The 25,228-nt window shown below is 39.0% G+C and overlaps 4 protein-coding genes across 4 annotated transcripts; all 4 read right to left on the bottom strand.

Moving 5' to 3' along the window:
• Positions 1 to 424: 424 nt before the first annotated feature.
• Positions 425 to 7,482, bottom strand: psat1 (phosphoserine aminotransferase 1). Its single transcript, XM_085295102.1, has 9 exons — positions 7,297 to 7,482; positions 5,679 to 5,739; positions 5,278 to 5,347; positions 4,594 to 4,799; positions 2,869 to 3,041; positions 2,438 to 2,607; positions 2,205 to 2,333; positions 1,286 to 1,423; positions 425 to 868 (listed from the first exon to the last, which is right to left on the bottom strand). The coding sequence occupies exons 1-9, from the start codon at positions 7,351 to 7,353 to the stop codon at positions 766 to 768; spliced, it is 1,107 nt and encodes a 368-aa protein (XP_085151228.1). The 5' UTR covers positions 7,354 to 7,482; the 3' UTR covers positions 425 to 765.
• A 2,273-nt stretch (positions 7,483 to 9,755) lies between these two features.
• On the bottom strand, positions 9,756 to 16,647 carry kiss1rb (KISS1 receptor b). The gene is given in 9 exon segments (XM_085295813.1): positions 9,756 to 9,992; positions 10,756 to 10,896; positions 10,992 to 11,193; positions 11,195 to 11,234; positions 11,742 to 11,877; positions 14,205 to 14,209; positions 15,528 to 15,563; positions 15,566 to 15,767; positions 16,079 to 16,647. Coding segments are annotated over 8 exon segments (972 nt in total). The 5' UTR covers positions 15,741 to 15,767; positions 16,079 to 16,647.
• A 763-nt stretch (positions 16,648 to 17,410) lies between these two features.
• Positions 17,411 to 19,435, bottom strand: LOC146562870 (uncharacterized). The gene is made up of 4 exons (XM_085295099.1): positions 19,289 to 19,435; positions 19,135 to 19,195; positions 18,307 to 18,751; positions 17,411 to 17,742 (listed from the first exon to the last, which is right to left on the bottom strand). Exons 2-4 carry the CDS (start codon positions 19,180 to 19,182, stop codon positions 17,576 to 17,578), a joined length of 660 nt encoding a protein of 219 aa, XP_085151225.1. The 5' UTR covers positions 19,183 to 19,195; positions 19,289 to 19,435; the 3' UTR covers positions 17,411 to 17,575.
• A 45-nt stretch (positions 19,436 to 19,480) lies between these two features.
• isca1 (iron-sulfur cluster assembly 1) lies at positions 19,481 to 24,927 on the bottom strand. Its single transcript, XM_085295100.1, has 4 exons — positions 24,771 to 24,927; positions 22,955 to 23,008; positions 21,204 to 21,309; positions 19,481 to 20,516 (listed from the first exon to the last, which is right to left on the bottom strand). Exons 1-4 carry the CDS (start codon positions 24,849 to 24,851, stop codon positions 20,368 to 20,370), a joined length of 390 nt encoding a protein of 129 aa, XP_085151226.1. The 5' UTR covers positions 24,852 to 24,927; the 3' UTR covers positions 19,481 to 20,367.
• Between the last annotated feature and the right edge of the window lie 301 nt (positions 24,928 to 25,228).

The following is a 25,228-nucleotide window of genomic DNA, read 5'->3' as shown; positions in this document are numbered from 1 at the left end:
TCACAGGCAAAAGAGTAACTCTGCTTATGGCTGCACTGCACATTGTTACTTAAGAGTAAATTGTTGCAAGGTTAAACTTTTACTGCACTGTTTGACTGAAAATGTTAAGTCTGTTGCACCAGAGCACACCTCATTTCACTGCAGGGGTGATTCACAGCTGATTCTTTCCTGGCTAATATAGCTTATGTGTGTTTATGATATCATTTTTTGTCCTTAATCTCTCACTGATGAAGTGTAAAAAGATATAGGCTGCCCCTGGTTAAAACTTTTTAGATATGCAAAAGGTTAATTTGCTTTATGTACCCAAATTTTCTGTTTCTGCTTTCTCCCCTGAACATTCATCAAACAGAAAAAACATCAGCAATGCAAAGCAGTTTAAAAAAAAGTAGCTTAAAAAAAATAAACAACAACTGCAAAATGAAAGTAATGTCAAGTTAATTTTTACTGGAATGTAAATACAGGTTTTACAAATAACAAGATTCACCTAGAACATTTACACATATAAGTCCTGTTAGAATTACTATTTTTAATTCGTTTACTGGCTATGTTACATACATATATAACTAGCAAAGGCAGTAGCTTATTAGGAACAATGCCAGGTTGTTATAAAAGGCATGTAAAAAGGTGCAACTTTCAAATCCAACGTGGATCTCAACGAGATTAAAAGAAGAGTTACAAGTTGTTGTTTTTTTCCCTCTTTGAAAAACTGTATTAACATAATGAAACTGCCCCTCTGGGATCAGGCAGCATTCAGTAGGAGAGGCTTCATTGGTGATCTTTGAGGAACTCCTTCATGTAGTCAGCGAGTGCTTTAGTGTCCTCCAGTGTTACAGCGTTGTAAAGTGATGCGCGAATTCCTCCAACTGACCTGCAGGGTGAGAAAAAAAAAAAAAAAGTGTGTTTCGTACTCTGCCTTCTCTGTCTTTACAAAATTACAAAGCAAATCCAACATCTGTGCTCCTGGCTAAAGTTATTGTTTCCACTTCCATCCATGGGGTCTGCTTGATCCATCCTAGTAGTTATGAGGTAAGAGTCAGGCTTTACCGTGGACAGATCACCAGTCTATTACAGGGCCAATACAGAGAACCATTCAAATCATATTCACACCAACCACCAATTTTGAATTGTCAGTTAGTCCAGGTCCCAAGCACCAGCACTAACCAATGTGCCACCCTGTTTCTATAACCTTAAAAGGGAAATTAATTCTACTAGGTTGCAAAATCTACATCTAAAAATCAGATTTAATTGAGCAACACTATACACACAAAATGTTTGTCAAACGAACCTGTGTCCTTTCAGTGAGATCATTCCACGTTTGGAAGCACCATCCAGAAACTCCTTTTCCAAGGCTTCATCTCCCTCTTTCTTCCCCACACGAAATGGTACATTCATCCGGCTCCGACAGGCTGTGTCTACAGGACACCTGAGCAGGTGGACACATGTTACAGCTCGTGGCCATAAGAAGTCTGTGTGAGCTGCTGTGTTTCTGTCTCTTTACTGTGTCTTAAGACTCTCTGCAGATCCTTCCCCTAATGAAGAGTAGTGAGCTGCTGATTGGACCATGGAGCACGTGACTGCGTTCAAAAAGCCGCTCTGACAGCTGCCGGGAGAGAGAGAAGCGAGCGAGCAGTTTTTGACTGCAGACATGGACCTGGCCCTGGTTTCCAACTTTTTGGGTTACTTTGTATCTGTGTAAGCATGCTTGTGGGTAAACTCAGTGCTTATGCGTGCATAGGCTGAAGCTGAAGGGGTGAGCCGCCTTTTCTTTTGAACAGTTTTCTCCTGTTTCTGGACTAGGAAGCGAGGGATAGTATTGTCATTTGTTTGTTTTGTTTCGTTCTTAGGGTTTAGTTAGTTTCCTCTGGCAGGACTTAGTTGGTTTTGTTTATTATTTTGGCCTGGGTTGACCCTGGAGCTATGCTTCCTGACATTAAAGAAAATCACCTTTTTTTTACTCATAGCCGGTTTCGGATGTTAGGTTTGGGACCCAGGGTGGGTACTTGCTTCTCTCTCCTCAAATCTTATGTGCGTCTCTACATGCCTAGACTCGGGGCGTAACAACACAGCACACAGCTCTGGGTTGAACTCCTTATTGCACTCCTAATATGTAGGTTTGGTAGAGTTTTACTTCCTGACCCATTTGTTCATTATCATTTTGCTTTTTCCTCTGAATTCTCGTATTTAAATGCCGATGTGATACTTACACATAGAAACCATTAGAAGCATTGATGATGTCATAAATCATGGAGGACTTCTGCTTGTTGAGCATCTCCATGGCAGCACTGCCGCCATTGTTCTTTATCCACTCCAGAACCAGGCTCATGATGTAGATGCTGAACCCAGTGACGAAAAAGATTAAAGTTTGTGACAAATTGACATATTGATCATCTTCAGTCTGGAGGATAAAGATTAACTTCTTACACTGGTGAGTTTTTACCTGAAACATGGGGGTGTGTTGTACAGGGAGTTCATCTCAGCCTGGACCTTGTAGTCCAGGACAATGGGACACTCTTTCAGAGCGTGACCTAACAAGTCCTCCCGCACAATGACCACGGTTACACCGGCACAGCCCACATTCTTCTGAGCCCCAGCGAAAATGAGCCCAAACTGCAGATTGCAGGAGAGCACAATAAATACAGCCTTGCCTACAACTACGGGTCTACTTTGAGACAAAAAAAATGCCTTTGATTTGGCGAGAGGGAACTTATAAGTTCAAAAAGAAGCTAAGAACTTTTGGACATGTTCCCCACTCAAAATTCCCCGGTAGCCAATATGGCAATACAGAACTTAAATACATATTTAAGAACAGGGTCCCAGAGGCACAAGAGTTAAATATATACATTTTTCAGTCGCATTTTTCCAGCTCACCTTAGAGACGTCCACAGGTCGGGACAGGAAGTTGGAGGACATGTCGCTCACCAAGACCACCCCATTTGTTTCTGGGGTAAAGTTATATTCAACACCATGGACTGTCTCATTGGAGCAGTAGTACACGTAGGAGGCTGAGGGGTTCAGGGTCCAGCTGCTGGGGTCAGGGATTTCTACACACACAAAACCCAGCATAATAAAATCAAAACAAGACTTAACAAAGCATCTATAGCCATGCTAGCAGCACAGTGAGAGCAATCAAAAACTTAAAATAAAACTTCATGGCGATAGCATAATGTGAAGAAAGTCGTATCAGGTAAGAAGGCTCTTAGGCAAGCTTTCTTGTAATTTTTTCAAGTAGTCTTCAGGTATAGTTCTCCAGGTTTCCTGAAGGACATCCAAAACTCTTTTTTGGATGTTGGCTGCCTTTTATTTTGCTCACTTTCAAGGTGATTCCACACTGCTTCAATAATGTGTGTTTGGGAATACTGCCATGCTGAAAAATGAAAACTACCTTTCCACTGTATCCATTTCTGATGATGCTTTGGTGAACAGTGATCAGCTGAAGGGCCAGATGTATCTCTTGAACCTCGTTTCAGGTTTTTGTTTGATTTTCTGCCATTTATTGAGGTCATGACTTTCAGATACTATTTTGCTGCTGTAGATAATTTTTAGGCCTCTTACTTCTTTTCCTAGATTTTTCCAGTTTCCTCAAATTTTTTAAAGGACACACTGCACACCATACCGAGATATGCCAATATCTATATTGGTAGCGAGACATAACAATATAATAGCACTTTGGGAATCAGCTTACTGGTGCAAAAATACAATTTTACATCTGTCAAACAGTGTTATCTTTGTCTGTGAAGATTCTCACTCATCCAGGTCATCGTAGTCTAAGGAGTTCGGAAAGAAAATCTTCTGGACTTATTTAAGTTTCCTTGAAGATGTTTCACCTCTCATCGGAGAAGCTTCTTCAGCTCTGACAGCAATTGGTGGAGAGTCCCAGATTTTAAGCCATATGGGAGTGTCCCCAAGAAGGTCATGTTATCTTTGTTTTTTCCCATAGATTCAATTAAAGAAACGGGAGAAAATGTATGTTTGCAATATGCAGATAGAGTCTAAATATAATTCAATTAAAATTGTTCTTTGTCAGCTTTTACTACTTTGTGTAGACGCAACACTGGTTTACTCCCTGGAGTTACATGGCTTTTTTAAAGTTTGAATGATTAACGCCTCTAAAAATGGTCAGGTGGAGTAACTGAATTGAAAATAAGTGAAAAAGTCGCCAATTTAAAAAAAAAAAAACCTTTGAAAGACCTTCAGAAAGCCTGAAAAACTACTTCTCAAAACCGCTGCAAAAAATTAGAAGAAAGTCTGTTTTCCTGGCACAAAATATAAAGAAATGAAGGGTGGCTTAAGACTTTTGCACAGTACTGTAATTCAAAGCACCGTAGCGTTGATTCTAAATATTACGCCCAACCATGTGGAAATGACCACTTGCATTAGAGCCAAGCACCAGTCTTTCACTGGTGCTTGGCTCTATTGTTTATTATGCAACCGCCCGGGTACACAGCCAGATTTTGTAGACTCACTGTCCTGATGCAGTCAGAATAACAATTACTGACTATTTCAGCTTATACTAGTTTTTCCTTTTTTTCCTGTTTTAATGTCATGGCAGGAAAAAATAAATAAAAGAAAAAACTTGCCAGTCTGCACACTTACTCGTGTAACTATCCAGTTTTGGGTGAACAACATTCACTTTGCCATATTTTTCCGCTTCCTTTGCTGCTTTGGCCGACCACGTGCCCGTCACCAGGTAATCGGCACACCTATCCTCCTTAAGACCAATCAGGTTGAGAGGAACACTGCTGAACTGTCCAGACCCACCACCCTGCAGGAACAGCACCTTGTAGTTGTCTGGAATATTTCTGAGAAAAAAAAATACCAGTGTGTGTTAAAGGCAATCCAGACATAATCACGTGCAGATGTAAACTTACAGGAAGTCTGATTCTTAAACCAAGCAAAGGTACAGTTTGAAAGCAAAAAGCATCTCTTTACTCAGCTGAGACACTAGTGTGGTTTAAATGTGATAGGTAAAATATGCAGCTATCTCTTGTACATCTCTGCCTCCATCGGATTGACAGCAATGTGACTGTCTAAGAATAACTTCGAAGAAAAGGTGCACAACCATCTCGTTTGACCGGTTTGCCTGTCATTAGCGCTGTTGTACAAAAGAGGAAAAAAGGGTACGAGTGTTTATGCATTAAAAGAAGTCTGACTATGATTACAACACGTTATGTACTGTCAGCTGAAACTACAAGAAAAAAAATGAACACCTTTGTTAGGAGACGTGATTATAGTGCAGCATATCTGAAGAAACACAACAGAGCAACAAAAGTTACTTACAACAGCTCTCGCAGGAGGCTCTCTGTTTTGTTGATAATTTTATTGAAGTCTGATGATCGGTGACTCATCTCTAGTACAAAAAGAACATTTTGGGGGATTTTATTTCACTGTATATGACGTACACACACCTTTGATGAAAATGTGATATTTGTGATGTTTAATATTTCACAGATTCCAGAGACTGAGGAAGCAGTGATCAGCTATGAAATATCTGGACGTATGGAAATCTCTCAAGGTTTATTAATCTGGACACAGTACAGTAAACACACACTCTGTATGAAATGTCAGCTACAGGCCACAATTAACAAGAGGTCACAAAGGATCCATCTCAACAGAGTCATCCTTTACTGAAAAATCTAGAGACAATACATGTTTGTGTACTGATCTGCTTTTCTACTCACCGAGGACACTGATGCCAGTGCCGCTGTAGTTTAGGAGCTCATTCTGAGCTTGAAGCAGCACCTGCAACACATCGTGTAAGTATCTCTTCAAAACGTCTTGATGCATTCTCAATCATCCAGGAAAGTAGATCTCCAAAAGTTGATACTGTTCATCTGGACGTAGCGTTTTGTGGGAGAAACGTTTCGTCACTCATCCAAATGACTTCTTCATTCTCCCCAAACTTCCCCAAACAGTACATTTGCATAATGACTGAAACCAGCCCACTGAGGAACAATGGGCTGGGAGGTCAGTTCCTTAATCTTAGTATAATCTTACTAAGATCTTAGTAAGATCTTAGTATAAATCTTATAAAGCATAATCTTTATAAGATTTGGGGAAACCTGCAGTCAGCTAAGACTGAAGAAGTCGCTTGGATGAGTGACGAAACGTTTCTCCCACAAAACGCTACGTCCAGATGAACAGAATCAACTTTTGGATATCTCTTCAGAAACTATGATGGTAGCTGAACACGTTTTTTTTTCATTGCACTAAAAATAAAGTTTGGACTGCAACAAGAAAACAGCTGTTAATGAAACCACATAGATGTTTTTGGTCTTTGTTACTAACCAACATGTTGGTTTGTAAATTAAAATTAAAAATGTGTTGCACCTCTGATCACTATCTTATAAATAGGACTGCTATTAATAACTAATGAATACACATTTTAGCTCCACAAATCTTATTTGACCTAAAAAATAAAAAATAAAAATAAAAATCATACAATGACCAACTGATGCTCCTAAACGTAAACTTTGCTATCACATTAAGGTTTTTCTAGTCTAGAAAAAGGGCTTTTAGTAAATGACTAATGCAGAGTCACTGCTAAGAGAAGTTTGTACATGTGTTTTGTATATATGCTGTTTCTGGCCATTTGATAAACTCCAGTGTTTTTAAGCATGAGTAAATTAAACCACATTTTGAAAAAATGTTGGAAAGCCAAAATCTTGGTGGGCTGCAAAATAGCAAAAAACAAACTTGCCTAAGCACTAAAACAGTCGATAATCAGCATTGCGACTGTACACCGGCGAGTTTACTTGTCAGTCTCTTTCCGTTTCACAATTTTTTATTTTGTTTTGACCATTTAAACGCCTCATGACTAAATCCTTACAGTTCATTGGGTTTATTGGGCTCTACAAAGCCCCGCAGGCAGCAGTACAAACCACTCAGAGTACATTAAGTCTGCAGTCAACCAAAAAGACCTCGCGGGAGGCGTCAGTGTTATCTGGGAGCTGTGATTTGTTCTCATCTAAGCGTGTTTCTTCTGCCATCTAGAGGTTCTCTCTGCCGCTGCCAGTGAACCACAAAGGAGCAGGTTTCCACATGAATGAATGAGGCTGATGCAACTCAACACACTGTTGACAAATGCCAAGCTGACAATGGCATTAAACCAAAGTCCTTTTCATCATACAGTGTCTCTCTTTACGAAAATGAAAGGAAAATTAGGCCATCGCGTCCGCGACCCGCCTGCGGTTAAACAAATTATAAAGTGGCAATTTGCTTTAAAGCAGTTTGCAATTAGCTCGCTTTTTTCCTGCACATTATTAACGTTACACAAGCAAGAGAGGGATACCAACTTACAGAGGGGGGAAGTTTTGCAGGTCCGGCTCCAAAGTTGATGGTTTGTTTGTGTTCCATGGTGTAAAGCGAGCTCGAAACTCCGGCTGGTGGATGCTGTCCCTGCCTGCTGTCTCTACCAGATTCAGCGCTGTGAAAGCCTCAGCTTCGGCCGTGTCTTTGCTCTCCTCCTCGAGCACTGGTTGGCTTGGATGCCAGTTATGTATATAGCATGTTGCGTTTGGGAACGCCACGTAAATTTGTAGCCTCAATTGACAAAATAGAGTCACGCGATCTAGGTTACAATGCATAGTTGACCAAGTAAGGGAGTATTAATGCATGATGCATCCTCAAATCCTCAAAAAGTTGATTCTGATCATATGGACGCAGCGTTTTTGGAAAACGTTAACTCCAGTAATTACTGATTATAATTATTTTTTAGTAGTTATTGTCAATCGTTCAAACAGGCGGATTAACCTTTTAGGCTGTCCGAGTGGATAAGCTCCAATTCAAATATTAAACAATTATTTTATATATAAAAAAACCTCTGTGGCTCCTGTTTTAAATTGAAAGCATAATTAAACATTGTTCTCAAAGCACCTTGTACTCAAATGTTCCCCTAAGTCAATATTAGAGTAAGAGTACTCTGGGTTAGTGTTATTATATTTAAACTATTGTGAAATAACTACTGTGAAATTTTCCCAGACTGTTTCCCCTTTGATCTTAAGTACCGTAACAACTTGATTTTAAAAGATTTACAACATTGTAAAATATTTAACTTAAATTATTTATTAAATTAGATCATGCAGAAACTTCTTAACTGAGATCAAATTATTTTTTTCCTCATTTCAATTATTTCACATATATAATAAACTATACATTGATCTTACACTTGCCTTTCTTTTTTTTTTTGACCAGTTCACGCCAACGAAGTTACTTACTTACTTGGCAGCACTTGAAGGCACCACCAGGACCCAAACTAGGACCCGTTGTCACGTGACTGGCTGAGTGCACCGTCACGCCACCGAAAATGTGAGCGAGCAAAACTTCAAGTCTCAAGTAATTTGAAAGCACTTTACACGTATAGCAGGAAGAGCACTGGTTGCTCTTTCGCAGTATCCTGTTTATTCAATGATCAATTAATCAATGCTGCAGGAATTTGGAATATTGCTTGCCAGCATGAATTGATTCTGCAAAGTTATGGCATTGAGAAGAGGAGGAATAACAACATCCCATAGAGCTTATATGGAACCTCTCATATTGTGTCTGTGCCTGGATAAGAAAGAAAGAGTTTCAACATTTAGACACATTTTGATCAAATGTTTCCTTATTATCCTGATAGCTTCTGATTACTTTTCATAGAACTATGTTTCAGCGTTCTATTTTTTTCCTATTTTGATGTATTGTGTCTAACTGCACACTATAGAAGGAGAAAAACACACTTTCCACTTATAAATACCACTGAACAGATTATTTCCCCCCACAACAGCAAAACATCTGAAGAGCAGAATATTAACGGGGTTTAATGGAGACAAGTCGCATGCGCTCACAGCTGCTTCCTCAAAAAGTCAACATCAAAAGAGACTACATAGGGTAGCATCGTGGAAAAAAAACAAAATATAATATATCCGAGCAAACAAACGCAACATATTGTGTTTTCCTTCAGATTTGATTCTGTCTAATATCTGCAATGATAGAGAAAATGAACATCCCACAGTGTCTTTTACACATCTGCTCTCTGTAAGGATGGACGTAAAGACGTAAATGCCCTTCGTCTGAAGTCACTCTCACCAGTAGCTGCACACTGTACCACCTTGTCACACACAATTGACAAAAAAGACACGGTTTTCACTATTTGAATCTAAACTTTGATCTCTTCTTAATCCTAACCAAACTCAAACGCAGACTGATATGTATTTGTTATATATTTGTCCTCAAAATAACAACATTTCCCACAGTCAAAGGTGGAAGTGTGAACATGAGCATTTTTAAAAAAGATGAGATGAAAGTAAACAAACGTTTGAAAATGTAAGCACAACAGACTAAATTGAGTCAGTTTGAGTGTTTACTGCACAGTATTGCACAGAGTGTTGTGTTACCAAAGATTCAGCAAGACAATTTTCTATCAAATGGAAATAGTCCATTGCAGTTGCTGTTGGCACAGTTTGGGTTTTTTTCTACGAAGTTGTAACAAAGGTAAAACCAGAAGCTCTAGCAGTCAGGCTGACAGCATTAATTTAACCGTAACTTAGAAAAGCGTGACAGAGATAATTGTATTTCAGCAGCTCGTGAAACACACGAGACTCGCTTGACCGGTTTGTCCCTTTTTAGAGATCACATGGAATTATACAATGTTTCAGTGTGTGTGTGTGGGTGTGTGCATGTCCAAGCAAACATACACTACAGTGATCAGACTGCTCTCATCTCAGGAGAAAGTATAAATAAACAATGAGTGCACCGTGTCCAAATGCTCAGCATGGCCTTTAGGGGCCAGATGAAAGAAAGTGCATCTCTGCTTCTCCTTTGGGTGCCTGATGATCCGTCTCTACTCCTTCCTCTGCGTCTGTGTTTCCCACTCTGACTCTCCCTCTTGAGCGCCACAGCAAAAGGGCAGGGAAGGCATGCTTGAAAGCCTTTCTAAAGTTGTTGCCCGTGAAAGCATACACAAACGGGTTTACAGAGGAGTTGGAGCAAGACATGCAGTGACCCCAAATCTTCAGCTGTGAATGCAAAATTAAGGCCCACTCGATTTTCAAGTTTTTCAATTCAAATCACAACACCAGTCAGCTCAAGGTGCTTAATATTGTAAAGAACCTACAATAATGTTGGACTATTGGAAGGAAAAACTCCGTCTTAACAGGAAGAAACCTGTGGCAGATGAAAATAATCGAACGCTGTCGCTGTTTTTAAAGCGACAGCATCGGTTTCTGTCATCACAGTACTTTTGTTCACTGTCACACCTTTAAGAGCTACACTAAGACTGTATACTCACCTAGTGACACCGTGAAAATGACACTCCCTAGCACTCCCCACCCCTGGCATTTGATAGACATAGATCCTGAGAAAAAAAAAGTAAATTCTGGGTGTATTTGACTTTGTTCTGAGGTTCTAGCGAGGAGCCAAGGGTTAGCTGCACCAGCGATGACACCTGTTAGGGGTTTTGCAAACTTCCCTACATCTGGATCTTCTTGTCATTTCTTGCTAGATATTTCCACAACAACAAACTTCAATGGGATAACCAAACATCTGAGTAATAGTTTTGTAGTTGTAGTTTTCCCAAAACCTTGACAACAATAAAAAAAAATTGCGGTCTTCCTGTTAAAAGGGAGCTCTTCCTCCCCATCACCCTGCTTGACAGCTGGTTGTTTGGGTTTTCTTTTTAATACTGTAGGATATTGATTTTGCATTTATTGTATTGAGCTGGTGTTACATATAAAACAAAAATGAAACGATGACCATCTAATCAGTAATAAAAGAGATCACCTTATATAGGATGTAACTCTGGAGGCCAAAAGCTTGCAGGAGGATGCAAACCTGGATCGGCCCCCAACAGACGAGGAATAGAGACACCATCACCACCACCATGCGAGAGACTCGCGCCCATACTGCTACTGCACGATTTAACTGGATTAAAGGAGGCATTGCCAAGTCTTTGTAATTAAAAGGAATATTTGAAATTCTCTGTGGATTTAATATGTGAAAAATAAATAATTTCCTACTTGGTAGCCACTGCCAATGGGATTCATGCTGGGCTGGCCCATCCGCTTGAGCATGATGGCATAACACACAGTGATGGTAAGCAGGGGTAAGAGGTAGACAGCTAGAAAGCTGTAGATGGTGAAAGCTCTCTGGAGATGGGCAGAGGGAAAAACATCATTGCAGTATGTCTGAGGACCGAACCAGCAGTATCCCACCTCCAGCGACAGGGATGGACAGAAGAGGGGACATGGCATGTAGTTTCCCTTCTTATACTGTGGCAAATAAAAAATAACAAGAAGCACTCAGAGAAGTGCAAACCTTCGCGAAGGCAGCTCACTCTCTGGACAGGATTTACCTTTGAGGGAACAGTACTGCATTTTGTGTATATTCATTTTGTTGTATTTGTTCTTTGAAATGTACTTTAAGATGTTTGTAATCCAAGTAAAATCCTATAAGTGTAGCAGATGTTTGTTTTGATTACACAAACCTTATATAGGAGAAGATAATGGATAATAGGTCATCTCTTTCCCGTAGTATATTTTCATTCTTTTCTATCCTATAAGATGTTTTGGGGTCCTAAATTATAAAACTTTTTGACAAAGTTTTATCAGAATTAATTAAAAACTTTTTGAGAATGGTGTTTATAGACAGAAAAACAAGCACACATCAATTATTGGATAATTAATTGTCCATTAAATTCATGGATTAAATAACTAGAGTCCTATTTGTGATGTGGGTGCACATGTGTGCATGGTATGTTTGTATGATACCTATTCAGATAGACAGGGAGATGGCCAGAGCCCTCCGAGGCGTCCGATGTCTCAGAGATTGCAGAGGGTACAAAGTCACGTAGCAGCAGTCGACACTCATTGCTGACAGAGTGACACATGTCGCCTGTGCAGTCACCTGAAAACCAGGAACACAAGGTATGTCTGTTACTAGGCAAGGCAAGGCAAGTTTATTTGTATAGCACAATTCAACAACAAGGTGGTTCAAAGTGCTTTACAGAGACATTAGAAACAAAAACAAATAAAAAGCATGATTTAAAATTGATTAAAACAAGCAAACAAACAAACTAACTAAATAACAAACAAACAAAACAGTATGTAAAAAAAAAAAATCAAAACAGATAAAATCAGAACAATAGATAAAATCAGTAGTTAAAATGAAAGTTTTGAAGTTTAAGCTTAAAAGTGTGGATTTGGTGTTACTATCACTGTGCAACAAAACATTTTTAAATCTGTGGTGTCTGGTGTATTTTATTGTGTTATATCTTGTAGAAAGTGAAACTACGAGAAATATATGCAATTAATGTGTTGGGAATTTTGAGTATTTGTGTTCATACAGGGAGTGCAGAATTATTAGGCAAATGAGTATTTTGTCCACATCATCCTCTTCATGCATGTTGTCTTACTCCAAGCTGTATAGGCTCGAAAGCCTACTACCAATTAAGCATATTAGGTGATGTGCATCTCTGTAATGAGAAGGGGTGTGGTCTAATGACATCAACAGCCTATATCAGGTGTGCATAATTATTAGGCAACGTCCTTTCCTTTGGCAAAATGGGTCAAAAGAAGGACTTGACAGGCTCAGAAAAGTCAAAAATAGTGAGATATCTTGCAGAGGGATGCAGCAGTCTCAAACTTGCAAAGCTTCTGAAGCGTGATCATCGAACAATCAAGCGTTTCATTCAAAATAGTCAACAGCGTCGCAAGAAGCGTGTGGAAAAACCAAGGCGCAAAATAACTGCCCATGAACTGAGAAAAGTCAATCGTGCAGCTGCCAAGATGCCACTTGCCACCAGTTTGGCCATATTTCAGAGCTGCAACATCACTGGAGTGCCCAAAAGCACACAGTGTGCAATACTCAGAGACATGGCCAAGGTAAGAAAGGCTGAAAGACGACCACCACTGAACAAGACACACAAGCTGAAACGTCAAGACTGATTTTTCTAAGGTTTTATGGACTGATGAAATGAGAGTGAGTCTTGATGGGCCAGATGGATGGGCCCGTGGCTGGATTGGTAAAGGGCAGAGAGCTCCAGTCCGACTCAGACGCCAGCAAGGTGGAGGTGGAGTACTGGTTTGGGCTGGTATCATCAAAGATGAGCTTGTGGGGCCTTTTCGGGTTGAGGATGGAGTCAAGCTCAACTCCCAGTCCTACTGCCAGTTTCTGGAAGACACCTTGAAGAAGGTGGTACAGGAAGAAGTCTGCATCCTTCAAGAAAAACATGATTTTCATGCAGGACAATGCTCCATCACACGCATCCAAGTACTCCACAGCGTGGCTGGCAAGAAAGGGTATAAAAGAAGAAAAACTAATGACATGGCCTCCTTGTTCACCTGATCTGAACCCCATTGAGAACCTGTGGTCCATCATCAAATGTGAGATTTACAAGGAGGGAAAACAGTACAGCTCTCTGAACAGTGTCTGGGAGGCTGTGGTTGCTGCTGCACGCAATGTTGATGGTGAACAGATCAAAACACTGACAGAATCCATGGATGGCAGGCTTTTGAGTGTCCTTGCAAAGAAAGGTGGCTATATTAGTCGCTGATTTGTTTTTGAATGTCAGAAATGTATATTTGTGAATGTGGAGATGTTATACTGGTGTCACTGGTAAAAATAAATAATTGAAATGGGTATATATTTGTTTTTTGTTAAGTTGCCTAATAATTATGCACAGTAATAGTCACCTGCACACACAGATATCCCCCTAAAATAGCTAAAACTAAAAACAAACTACAAACTACTTCCAAAAGCATTCAGCTTTGATATTAATGAGTTTTTTGGGTTCATTGAGAACATGGTTGTTGTTCAATAATAAAATTATTCCTCAAAAATACAACTTGCCTAATAATTCTGCACTCCCTGTAATATCGAGGAGCTTATCTGGGCACTAAATAGACCTTTGCTCAATGTCACAGTCTTCTTTTCAGATGAAGGTAAATTTGGCATTTTATTTGGAAATCAAGGTCCTAGAGTCTGGAGGAAGAGTAGAGAGGCCCAGAAACCAAGGTGTTCAGCATGCTATGTCGTCTTCTGATGTTGTAGCTGGTCTCAGCCAGAAGAACATTTCATTCTTTGATCTGCTAACAAGCATTATGGAGATCCAGTTTTCCTTTTCGAGCAGCACCTGCCCACAGTACTAAACATCTAATAACATAACATGCTGACCATGTTATTACTGCTTGATTTGATAGATAACTGGCCTGACCTGGCCTAACTGGCCTCACAGGATCTATGGGGTATTGTCAGGAAGAACGGGAAAAATATACAACCCCAAAAAAGGAGCCGAATGCTGCCATCAAAGCAACCCAGGCTTTATTTAAGTTAAAAACAGGCGATTCACAAAAATTGCGGAAAAATCTTCACCTGTAAACTGTAAATTGCAAATTCTAGAGCCAGCAGTGCCACAAGCTGATTGAGCCGTGCTATGCTGCACAAATGGGGGTTATATGGTAGGATGTTTCTTAACAAGTGGTTCAAGCGGTATAACCTTATTTACAGCTATGATTTACTTATGTAGTTTAATCAGATGCCTCATGTGTAATCATCTGATGTGTCTTAGAAAGTTGGGGATGTCTACAGATAGTAATGCCATTGCCAAAGAGACTGGATGGCTATGCTACATAACTGATAGTTATGGGTATTCATTCAGTGGTGATTCTGGGCATTTTTCAAAGACAGAAGGAAGTTGAACTAACAGGCATGAAGCTGTGCTCCTCATCAGCTTGTGTAAGTAAAGAACTTTTAAACTTGAAAAATCTGTCAAGGAAGACTTATCTTTCACAGAAATTTCAACTGCATGAGCAACACAAAGGACATAAACCAGGAATTTTTAATGTAACTTTGACAGCCTTATTTATTATTTTTATTAATTTGATGTTAACCTGGATGTTATGGCAGTGCTTTTTTATTAGCAGTATTTTAATTTTAGCCAATTATTAAACTGATATTGTGTACCAGCTATCAAAGTGCAAATTTTTTTTTATTTTTATAAGTGTAAATTCAAAAAAGTATTTTTTTTTTTCAGTATTTTTCTTTCTCTTTTTTTTTTTTGCATTATTTGGAAGCTGCACATTAGTTATCTGATGTACTTTGTATAATGAGCTAATGTCTCACTGGACTTTTCAATTATATTATTATTGCAGAACACTTACATGGTGTTTGAATTAACATCTGTTGAAGTCATTAACATCATTAATGTTGAACAGTTAATGGTGACTGATATTCTGTTTCAATTCTGTTGCCACTCTCATTTTTCCAGCCTGTCATAGTTTCTGTGTAGTGTATCTCACTTGCTGAAGAAGTCTTTTACATGTCTTAGCATTTATTTTTATTTCATTGTTAATGGCTTTTCATGGTAAATATTTAAATTAAAGGAATCAAAGGGACAGAACAGCAGAGTTACTGTTTTGTTTTTTTATTCAATCATATGTTAAACAAATTTTGGTTTTATTTACATTTGAAAAAATAAAACATTTCATGGAACAGTTAAAACAAGCAAACATATGAGAGCTTCTTTCTAAAAACTGCAGTGTTTCAGAGATATTTACCTATAAAGAAATTGGCAACAGTCTTCATCTTCTGGTGATAACATGGATCACTAAAGAGTTCCCAACTAGACCGACCAGCATGATGAAGCCAAAGAAAGTGGGGACCAGCCAGGCATTAACCAGCACCGGTGGCCCTTGGCCTGTCAGAGTTGCAGACTTGTTGCATACAGACAAACACTCTGGACCGTGATCAGAGTCTGATTCCACCATCATCTTCACGCATCAAAGCCAATGATATTTCTGCAATAAATATAAACATATCAGTGTATAATTCTCAATATAAAAGCAGAGTGCAAGAAACGCAAAAGAACAAAGACAACAGAGATTTTAAATCAAATAACCAAGACGTGAATGAAAACTATCAGCTTCAATTTAGGTGGTTTAACAAAAGTATTAGATGACATGTTTTGACATTTGAGATACTTTTATACATTTGTATTTATTTTTAGAAAACTGAAAATAATTGGACAGGACTGTATGGCATCAAGTAAAGATAAACTAATATATAAGCAAATTTAGTGATTTTTTTTTAAACAATAAGCTTCTCTTACCTGTGATGTGCTTATTTGCTTCGGCAGTGCTCCTCTCTTTGCGTTCTAAACCAAGGTGCAGCACTGCTGTCGATGGATTCTCTGCAGGTCTGACATGAAAAGACTGTTATACACCACTAGACCTGGTGGGTTGGCATGTAGGAAATGATGGGCGATTTGTTTTGCTTTGCGTCATTTATGTGTGTGTGTGTGTGTGTGTGTGTGTGTGTGTGTGTGTGTGTAAGAGTGAGAGAGACTCAATATCATTACCTGTAATTAACCAGGACTGGGTGACCTTGTAAAAGCTAAAATTGTTTCTATTTCCTCGTCAGGTTAATGTTAATAAGCTGTTGCCTCTGTGCCAAGTGAAAAGAGTCACTATGCTCAAAATTTGTGTCTTATGAGCAAGTCTGTTGAGTCCAGATAAGTGGAAGAGAATGGATCTATCATTATCAAACTTTCTGAAAGTCTTTCAGAAATGTTATTTAGATATTGCCACACATTTTCAGTCAAGCTGATAAATCTGACCATTTTCAGTTTTCTTTTTATTACTAATGTTTTCAAACCACTAAACACTGACCTATGAATCATTCAAATATATAAAAATGGATGAAAAAAGTAATTTGCTTCTACATACAATAGATAAGTACAGTTTTAAATTGTATCTTTAGGTTCTTTGTTATTAGCAGCCTACTGTAAAAGTACATAACTTGTTTCCAATTCATTAGTTAAATCTGCAAAAACATAAACGATAATACAGATTGATAGTCAGTGTAATATTACTTATTCACCAAAAAGTTGATTCCTGAAGAACTATTAGCTAAAAATGTGGCATATATTGGTGTGGTGTGTACTGTGCTTAAAATAACGGACAAATGGAGGACAAAAAGAAGCAGGGCTAAAAAAACAACAACAAAAAAACAAAAAGACCCAGAAACGTTCTCAGGTGACAGGTGAGTATTAAGAAGCCACTCTTGAGGAAGGTAAACAGGGAGACAATGCTGAGGTACGCCACTTTACACAAGATCTGCACAGCTTGATCTCTCGCCACCTCCGGTACAATTAACTGTTATTGGAGCTCTCATTAGAACCTTTGAAGCCTTGGCTGAAAAGTAACAAGTAAACCTTGCCAGTTTCACAATGTCATACACAGAAAAAGATGCATTTGAGTATATAATCCATGTCTGTTTTTGTTGTTTGACATATTAACCTGGCCACTAAACACTTAAAAATTATTTTTGCATGAAACAATAAGAAACATGTTTGTGCTGAGATGTCTTTATAAATCTGCATATTTTATTTTTACTTTTTGGGTGAAAAAAATATCTAACTTTATTCCCTGCATATCTAATAATGATTTTAGTGGATATTTCATATTATTAGGACTATGCTTTTCAAGTCTCAGAATGCTTTATGGAACATGGTACCATTCTGACACGTAATTATACATTTCTTGCCTCAATGACCACTCTGCCACTGAGTGTTAGTGCTAGTTTCATTTGCAGTTTATTTCTTCTGTCAGTCTTGAACTTTCCTAAGCATTAAAGAAGAACATTCTGACTGGTGGTGTGAAGTTTTCCAAGGTGTCTGAGATTTCCTCAGGGCTCCAGATTTCTTTGAGGCACCCAAAAACAGCTTCCTCTGGAGGTCCAGTAAATCCTTGAAGAACCATTTGTTGGTTGTCCCTGAACCAGGATGAAGCAACAGTCAGTGAAGGATCTATCGCTGATCTAGTAATTATATGTATCAAAATATTTCCAATTTTTATTAAAAAATTTTCCAATTTTTTGATAAGTCTGGAGTTCCATCATGTGAATCATCTCCCATTCTTAATCTCACTGGGAATTTACAAACATTTTAACATCTCACATTTATTATTATTTATTATGATTTTCAACAAATATTTGCTCATGAAAAATCCATGAGAAACTAGTTTTCAGATCTTAGATATTCTTTTGTCAGTTTCAATAAAGTATGCATCTTTGCCTAGGTTTGTGGCTAACCAAATGTATGTCAGTGTATGGAAAGTTATAAAAACTGCTCTCCTGCAGTTTTTCATTAAAAAATGGAATACTCAAAATCTAGATGTCCACCCAACTAATACTGATCTATAACACACTTAACTAAGCTGTAACTGCATAATAGCCATGGCTACTATTCAACCTTAGAGCAGTTAAGAGCAGTGAACTTGTTCAGCCTAGTTCACCCTAACCTACATGTGACAGTTGCAGCTACAACTGTTTACTGACCAGTTTGGGGAAACTGTTTAGGCAGCAGACATTGTGGTTCACGTTGCTCCCGTTTCCTCCAAGCCTGCACTCCTAGGATGTACGGATATATCTCTTGCTTTTCAAGCTGTTCTGAGTCAGAGGCAAAGATCTCTGATTTTTCCACCAGGTGTGCAAAGAGGACTGGATCTGGGAATGATAACGTGGGTTGCTTTTGTCCCGCCTGAGATGCAGGGATGCAGGCAAGAACGAGTACCGGAGCACTGAAGCTTTCTCTCAGATGATCTTGCCTCTCATACTGACACGTGGACAGCTGACAGAGTTTTTTAGGGAGGACAGCTCTAGATCTGAAGTTCCCATGGTTGTAAGAAGTTCCTGGCTCTGTGATGGAGAGGCTGATGTTAGCATGAATGCTCTCATTGGGTGATGTTTTCCTCTCAGCTAAACCCTTTAATAACTCTGAAATCTAAGACACACAAAAGACACTGGTACATGAGGGGTTTCACAAAAAAAAATGCACAAGGCAATCAAATATTTCAGCCATCATTCATGACCCATAGCTAGAGCCTAGCCCAGCTACTGTTCCAATTCATTTGTGATGTAGAACTTTACTGGGAGCTGTTCTTGAGTCTTTCTGACAAAGAGCAGTTGTTTCCTGATGAGTTTCAGAAATTCTTTCAGTGTTCATGTTATTTTAAGTAACACTTAAGACTAGGACCATTTAGATTTGGCAATGGTTAATGAAAAATCATGGACTGATGCTGGTGTTTGGGAAACACCTCAGAGAAATCAGGGGAAACTAGAACTAGATAAAAAGGCAATCTTTCTACACATACTGATTTTTAATACCTTGAGCTCATAAGACTCTCTGCTGCCATCCTTGTTTTGACTGTCCATGACTGTAGAACACCTACAATATAAGCAACAATAAAGTGAACTGAAATTGCATCATTTCACTGTTAAAGCTCTAAAATAAGAGTTGAATCTTTCACAATGACAGTACCTCCCTCTCTGTCTCCAGCCTGGCTACAAAATGTAGGCAAAAAAAGGCCAAAGGCAGGTGGGCAGCAGGCTCAAGTAACTGGACTCTGTGGCACAGCAGTGACACAGAATCACATCTCCATGACAACTGTGATGATTCTGACAGTAACAGGTGGTCAGAGTCCTACATGCAAACAGAACATGAAGCACAGGCTGCGGTGTGATCCATTTAATCTTCTTTCATATATACACTGACATATTGCACAGGTTACAAATCTTAAGAGCATCTATACAAACAAAATCCTGGCTTTCATCAAGCAAAAAGAAAAAACAGAAACCTCATGTTTCACTTGAGGGATGCATATTTTGTGCGGGTTTTTTTGTGCGTATATTGTTGTTGTTCAAGGGATTTAAAATCTTAGTTATTTACACACAGATAAATACATACTTTTCAAAAAGCTTTTACAAACTGATAAAACAGTTTCAAGACACTCAAGCTCTTCCACTTCTGCATACTACTGGTACATGACCCTGGATAATAGCACACCTTAAAGGCGTGTTTGTCAAACAGCTGATTGTTGGCTTTCTGCAAGTTTTGGAGGACAGATTCAAACGTTGAAACATCATGCTTCATCCTTTTGTTTAACAGTGTAAATCCCATCTGATCTCAGCTTTAGTGAACATGTTCTCAGGACATGTATCATTTTCTCCTCACACAAGCCATGGCAGGACCTGACTGAATTTATGAAATAACATAGCTTTAACCTAAAAAGTCATTTCTTTTGAGGTCCTAAGAGATTTTTTTTTTTTTAAAGTTGCAGAGCCGAGTATAAACAGTTGTCTACATCAGAGGTATCTGAACCTAAAAATCGTTTTTGTCAAGATGGTTCTGACTACATCAATTGCATTACAATCTTCTAAGCATCAATATGCATACATGGATTTCATGACTACATATGCACGAGTGGTTTGCAGGAGAGCAGTGGTAGTAACTCAAGGATGCCCACATCTCAAAGGTTCCCTTACATCAGACTTCCTTGTCAGTCTTTATCAGTGAGACAGGGTCTGGAGCAGGGAAGGGGGACTGAGGCTCCATAGTGCTCATATGTTGAAGCTTTCTCCACAACCACATGTGCCTTTGATGTTAGGGTTGTTGAAGACAAATTCACTAGACAGCTTTGACTCCACAAAGTCCATCTCAGTTCCCAGAAGGGTCAGCTGGGCCTTCTTCGCTATAAACACTCTTACACCTGAAAAAAGGTCAGAACAATGTCATCACTACTATCAGGTTACAGCCTTATGGTCGGCCCCTATCTAAGAAGTTTAGGGTTGGATTGTTTACAGGCAGTGAAACACAAATAGTACAATCTGTGATAATGTTACAGAAATGGTCTTCTGAAAATGCTCAACTTAACCTAATGTAGATTTCCCTGCATCTCAAGAAGGAAAGCTGTGGAGTTGATGTTAACCAGATTAACCCAGGTTAATATGGCTAAAAGAAAAAATAAATCCTTTGTAAATGACTGAGTTGCTGCCATGCACCACAGTCTGTGTGATGATTATTCACACCAAATTTGGATTGGTTTGAAACAGAAGTTGTACGTGGTGAAATTGGAGTGTGCACAGTACAAGTGGTCAAAATGGGACTTTCATTGAGAGACTTACAAACCAAACTATGCTGAAAGGAGTCGAGAGGGGTCCAAGAAGATAAATGGGAGCTCAATGTGAGATCATCTAAATTTAGTTTTGGTTTTTTTTTTTAATCTTATTTTTAATCCTGGAACATTTTAAAAATTGCACTTGCTGAACCTGGAAACACATAAAAACCTTAAACTTTTTCAATCAATTACCTTACCCAAGAACCTAGTGTGGCAAACACAATCAGTCTTACAACAAAGTCCTTTCTCAGCTTGGATTCATTATAAAACAAAGCTTACCATCCTGTACTACTTCCTCGTCAGACTTTTCTTTCTCCTTGGTGTAGTCCAGTGTGTAAGTCAGCCCATTACACCCACGTGTTCTCACCCCAACCTTCAAACCAATCTGATGGAGAACCAGATATATGTTAACAGACTTCCCCCCCTATTTTTTTGTAATATATGCACTAAAGGAAGGATGAATGATACAAGAAAAAAAATACATCTTCATAGTTTTATTTTTAAACATTATTATACTTCTCAGTAAAATGTTGCAGTTTAATTAGTAAACCGTCTTGACACTACTCATATCTCAAAATGCTTCTTTTGTTCCTGTGAATTTAATGGTAGCAATAATACTTTCTACAGAGGCAAAGCTCACTCTGAATGCTTGAATGTCCCTGTTTTAATTAAATAACTGACAGTTTGAGCTGTAATTCAAAAACCAATTTGCTGACATTAGTAGTCTACTCCCCACAGATATTCCTTATAACATTTTTAAATTTAATTTCAAGTCAAATGATTCATAAAAAAAAGAAGGAAACTTTAGCAAATGAAAAAAATAAGGTGAACATGTTGCTGTTTAATCCATACAGACAAAGCTCATTTAGTGATGGGGGTGTATCTATACTGATATGGATTGTGTGCGGTGTTAGGAAGAAAAGAATTTCACACAACATGATGGATATGAAAATTAGCAACCTACAGAAGACTGAATTCAAAGACACCCTGAATATCAAAGTGTAAAAGTTATGTGGCAGGGTAGCCCATTTGGCTGAAATTTCATTGCAGCAACTCAAAATGCTGCTCAGTAGTTTGTATTGCCCCCGCAAGCTTGTATGCATGCTTGACAACGTCGCGCCAGGCTCCCGGGGATCTTATCCCAGATCTGGACAGGGCATCACTGAGCTCCTGGACAGTCTAGGATGGATGTGCCTCCCCAGACAATCACTAACTGACTGCCAAACCGGACATGCTAAAAAAGCAGCATAATGCTCTCCATGGTTTCCTCAAACCCTTTTACATCAGTACATATGTTCAATGAACATACTGAAAAGCACGGGTGGAATTGGGTATGCATTCCTATTCTGTTGCAAATGCCAATCAGTGTGCACAGCGCCCAACAGACGATGTTGGGTCCACCCTCATGAAGTCTGTTTCTGATGGTTTGATCAGAGACATTGACATCAGTGGCCTCATTTTGTAGGGTTGTGGCCATGCTCAATCTGTTCCTCCTTGCACAAAGGAGCAGATACCCACATTGCTAATGAGTTAAGAACTTTTTAAGGCCCCGTCCAGCTCTCCTAGAATCTTATCAATCCTCTTGAGACTGTGCTGGGAGACACTGCAATGGCATACATTAATGTGCCATCCTGGAGGAGTTTAACTACCTGTGCAACCTCTGGAGGGTCCAGGTATATCCTCATCACCTCCCCACTAGTGACACTAACCCTAGTCAAATGCAAAAGTAGTGAAAAATTGTCAGAAAACACGGGAGGGGGAAAAAAATGTCAGTGGACTCCACCTATAAAACTATTCCTGATTTGGAAGTCGCCTCATTGTTGCTCTTCTAGTGCACCTGCTGTTAATTTCATTAACACCAAAGCAGCTGAAACTGATTAACAACCCTGTCCGCTACCTAACTGACTAGATCAATATGACAGAATTTTATTTTATTTGGTGCTATAATAAAGGAACACTTTTAATCAATGTATAAAGAAGCTTTGTCTTCTTAATTGGATGATGTTTTATTGGCCATATTCATTACTTACATATTCTGGTCTGTCCTGCAACAACAATCTGATCTTGCTCACTGCTGCTGGAGTCTAAAAGGAGGCAATAGAAGGTTAAAATGTTACTGGCATCAGCTACAATTTACACTGCATTCAGATGCAAACAATTCATTTGGCAAAGGATTGTTTCTAAAAACAACAGAGAAAAATAATGTTTAGCTGCTGTTGAAATAAAATCCACTCTTTACCCCCCCCCCCCCCCCCAAAAAGGACAGCAGTGGCATAAAATAACCAGAACTTCTGCAACCTCAGCTGTAGCAGTAGTTGCTGAAAGTATCAATACCAGTGTGTGAGTTCTAATGTGGAGGCATTTGTGACACAAAATACCAATTTCTGTATGCCATTAAATTGTGATCATCTGCATGTGTTGCTGTGTCACAACCCAGAGTTCTTTTAAAATACAAAGTTATGTACTTATAGGTGTATTTATTGTGCTGGTGTATTTATTACCACACCAGCACAAGGTTAAAAATAACTCATCATGCCATAGTAATGTATACAGTAAAGAGCAGTGGTAGTAACTCAAGGATGCCCACATCTCAAAGGTTCCCTTACATCAGACTTCTTTGTCAGTCTTTATCAGTGGGTTTTGTGGGTAACGGCAGTCCCCTTATGTAAGGCACCATTTGCAATTGCATTACTGAAGGATGTCCCACTATTTTAAGTACACTTCAGTACACTAATGTTATCAGCAGAAACCACCATGCAAGTACATTATCTTGCAACAGCACTGTTACTAGAGCTCATCAGCTGAAACACCAATAGCTGAGCATATTCATCCCACCCACGAAAACAAGTAATGACTCTGGCCTGTACTGAGAGCTTACTACACGCCAAGTGCACTCTCAGAATTTTATTTACATTAACATTAAATATCACACTAGGTACTTTAAATTTGTCATACATTTATGTACAATTACCTAGTCTGGGAACCCACCCTCCGCTTTGGGGGGATTTTGGTTACAGTATATAATGCAAGCAAAAACCAGAACATGAGCTAAATAGCTATAAAATTGCAATTATTTTGAAAACTACTTCAAAATAATAATTTTACAAGTAATATAAAATTTGTTAACTACTTCAAGTTTATTGGCCAAAAACAGTGAAACCAGACTCGACCCATCTATTTTCTGAGCATGTAGAGTTTACACAGCAAACGAACCAGTGTTACCATTTGGCTTATGGGAAATGTGTCCACTGTTCTTTAGGACTGATACGGGATATGATTCGGGGTGGTTTTTATTCACTGGCGATGCTGCCAACTCTTTGCGAGCCTCAATAATCAAACCTGAGGCTGCAATCAAACCTGTTACAACTTTTACTCCATAATCCACAACATAATAAGGCCAGACACTTTTTTTTCTAAATCCCAAAAGAAGCTTAACTTTATACCGTATGACTTGAAATGGTGACTCTGCTTGATATTACGAACGTCCGGTTTGCTGTCAAGGTACAGAAACTTCAGCAGCACACTAACAAAAGGCGTCTTGACTAGCCACTTATCAGCGTTAGCATCTAGCTGAGCCCAACGTCGTGCTTGCAGAACCGCCACAGTGTTTACTCTAAATATTGTGAATGTCAACGCAACATGAAAAAGTGCAGCGTTACAATAAGGGTCAAGAAAAGTTGATATTAAGTTGATCTGCGTGTAACAGATGATTAGCTAGCTTAGCCAACTTACACAACTAACATCATACCGGACGCAGCCGTTAACCCCAGCCTTATTCGAGCACTATGTACTCACAGCACATAAAGTGCTTCACATGCATGTATAACCAAAAAATTATTAACATACCAGTGTCAACGCCGCTTTTGTGGCCAGTATCTTTCTTTTGCTGACCGCTCGAACGGTCGCTCGCACCACGGATGCAGACATGTTGCTCGCAACTGTAGAAATCACAACATAGGATTGCGCAAGCGTATAAAAACTTAGCAAACGCCCCCAAAGAAATATCCGTCCATCTGATTGGCTACTATTGCGACGGACAGTTGTGGCTGCAAACAGGCTTAGGGGTTAAAATGACAGGATGTCACTGTTATGCAACCTTCTCTTACAGACACCTTGTGTAAAATCCATAGGTAATACGTACTTCTGCGGCGGTGCTCATGCGTGGACAATTTTCACCTTATTATTTACACCCATTGTTATTAAATAGTTATTTGTACCGTCAAACAGCTTGGTTTTCCAGGCTTACTAGATTTTCTAGAACTTAAGTTGTGGGGTGGGGGGGGTGGTACTACACAAAAAGGGAA

The sequence above is a fragment of the Mchenga conophoros genome, linkage group LG12 (assembly GCF_057382185.1).
Source record: "Mchenga conophoros isolate Kocher_MC1m ecotype Shallow Benthic linkage group LG12, M_conophoros_male_GT1.1, whole genome shotgun sequence".
Taxonomy (NCBI): Eukaryota; Metazoa; Chordata; class Actinopteri; order Cichliformes; family Cichlidae; genus Mchenga; species Mchenga conophoros.
This window is presented reverse-complemented; position numbering and strand designations above follow the sequence as displayed.

Excerpts from the sequence above, each read along its gene's own strand:
- psat1 (XM_085295102.1), bottom strand. The coding sequence starts at position 7,353 with ATGGAACACAAACAAACCATCAACTTTGGAGCCGGACCTGCAAAACTT. Across the intron at positions 5,348-5,678 it reads CACTGGCATCAGTGTCCTCG|AGATGAGTCACCGATCATCA; the intron begins GTGAGTAGAAAA and ends TTTTTGTACTAG. Across the intron at positions 4,800-5,277 it reads AGCCTCCTGCGAGAGCTGTT|AAATATTCCAGACAACTACA; the intron begins GTAAGTAACTTT and ends TTTTTTTCTCAG.
- LOC146562870 (XM_085295099.1), bottom strand. The coding sequence starts at position 19,182 with ATGGACAGTCAAAACAAGGATGGCAGCAGAGAGTCTTATGAGCTCAAG. Across the intron at positions 18,752-19,134 it reads GAGAGTCTTATGAGCTCAAG|ATTTCAGAGTTATTAAAGGG; the intron begins GTATTAAAAATC and ends TGTGTGTCTTAG. Across the intron at positions 17,743-18,306 it reads TAAACAGTTTCCCCAAACTG|GGACAACCAACAAATGGTTC; the intron begins GTCAGTAAACAG and ends ATCCTGGTTCAG.
- isca1 (XM_085295100.1), bottom strand. The coding sequence starts at position 24,851 with ATGTCTGCATCCGTGGTGCGAGCGACCGTTCGAGCGGTCAGCAAAAGA. Across the intron at positions 21,310-22,954 it reads TGCAGGACAGACCAGAATAT|ATTGGTTTGAAGGTTGGGGT; the intron begins GTAAGTAATGAA and ends GTTCTCCATCAG. Across the intron at positions 20,517-21,203 it reads CGAGGAAGTAGTACAGGATG|GTGTAAGAGTGTTTATAGCG; the intron begins GTAAGCTTTGTT and ends ACCTTTTTTCAG.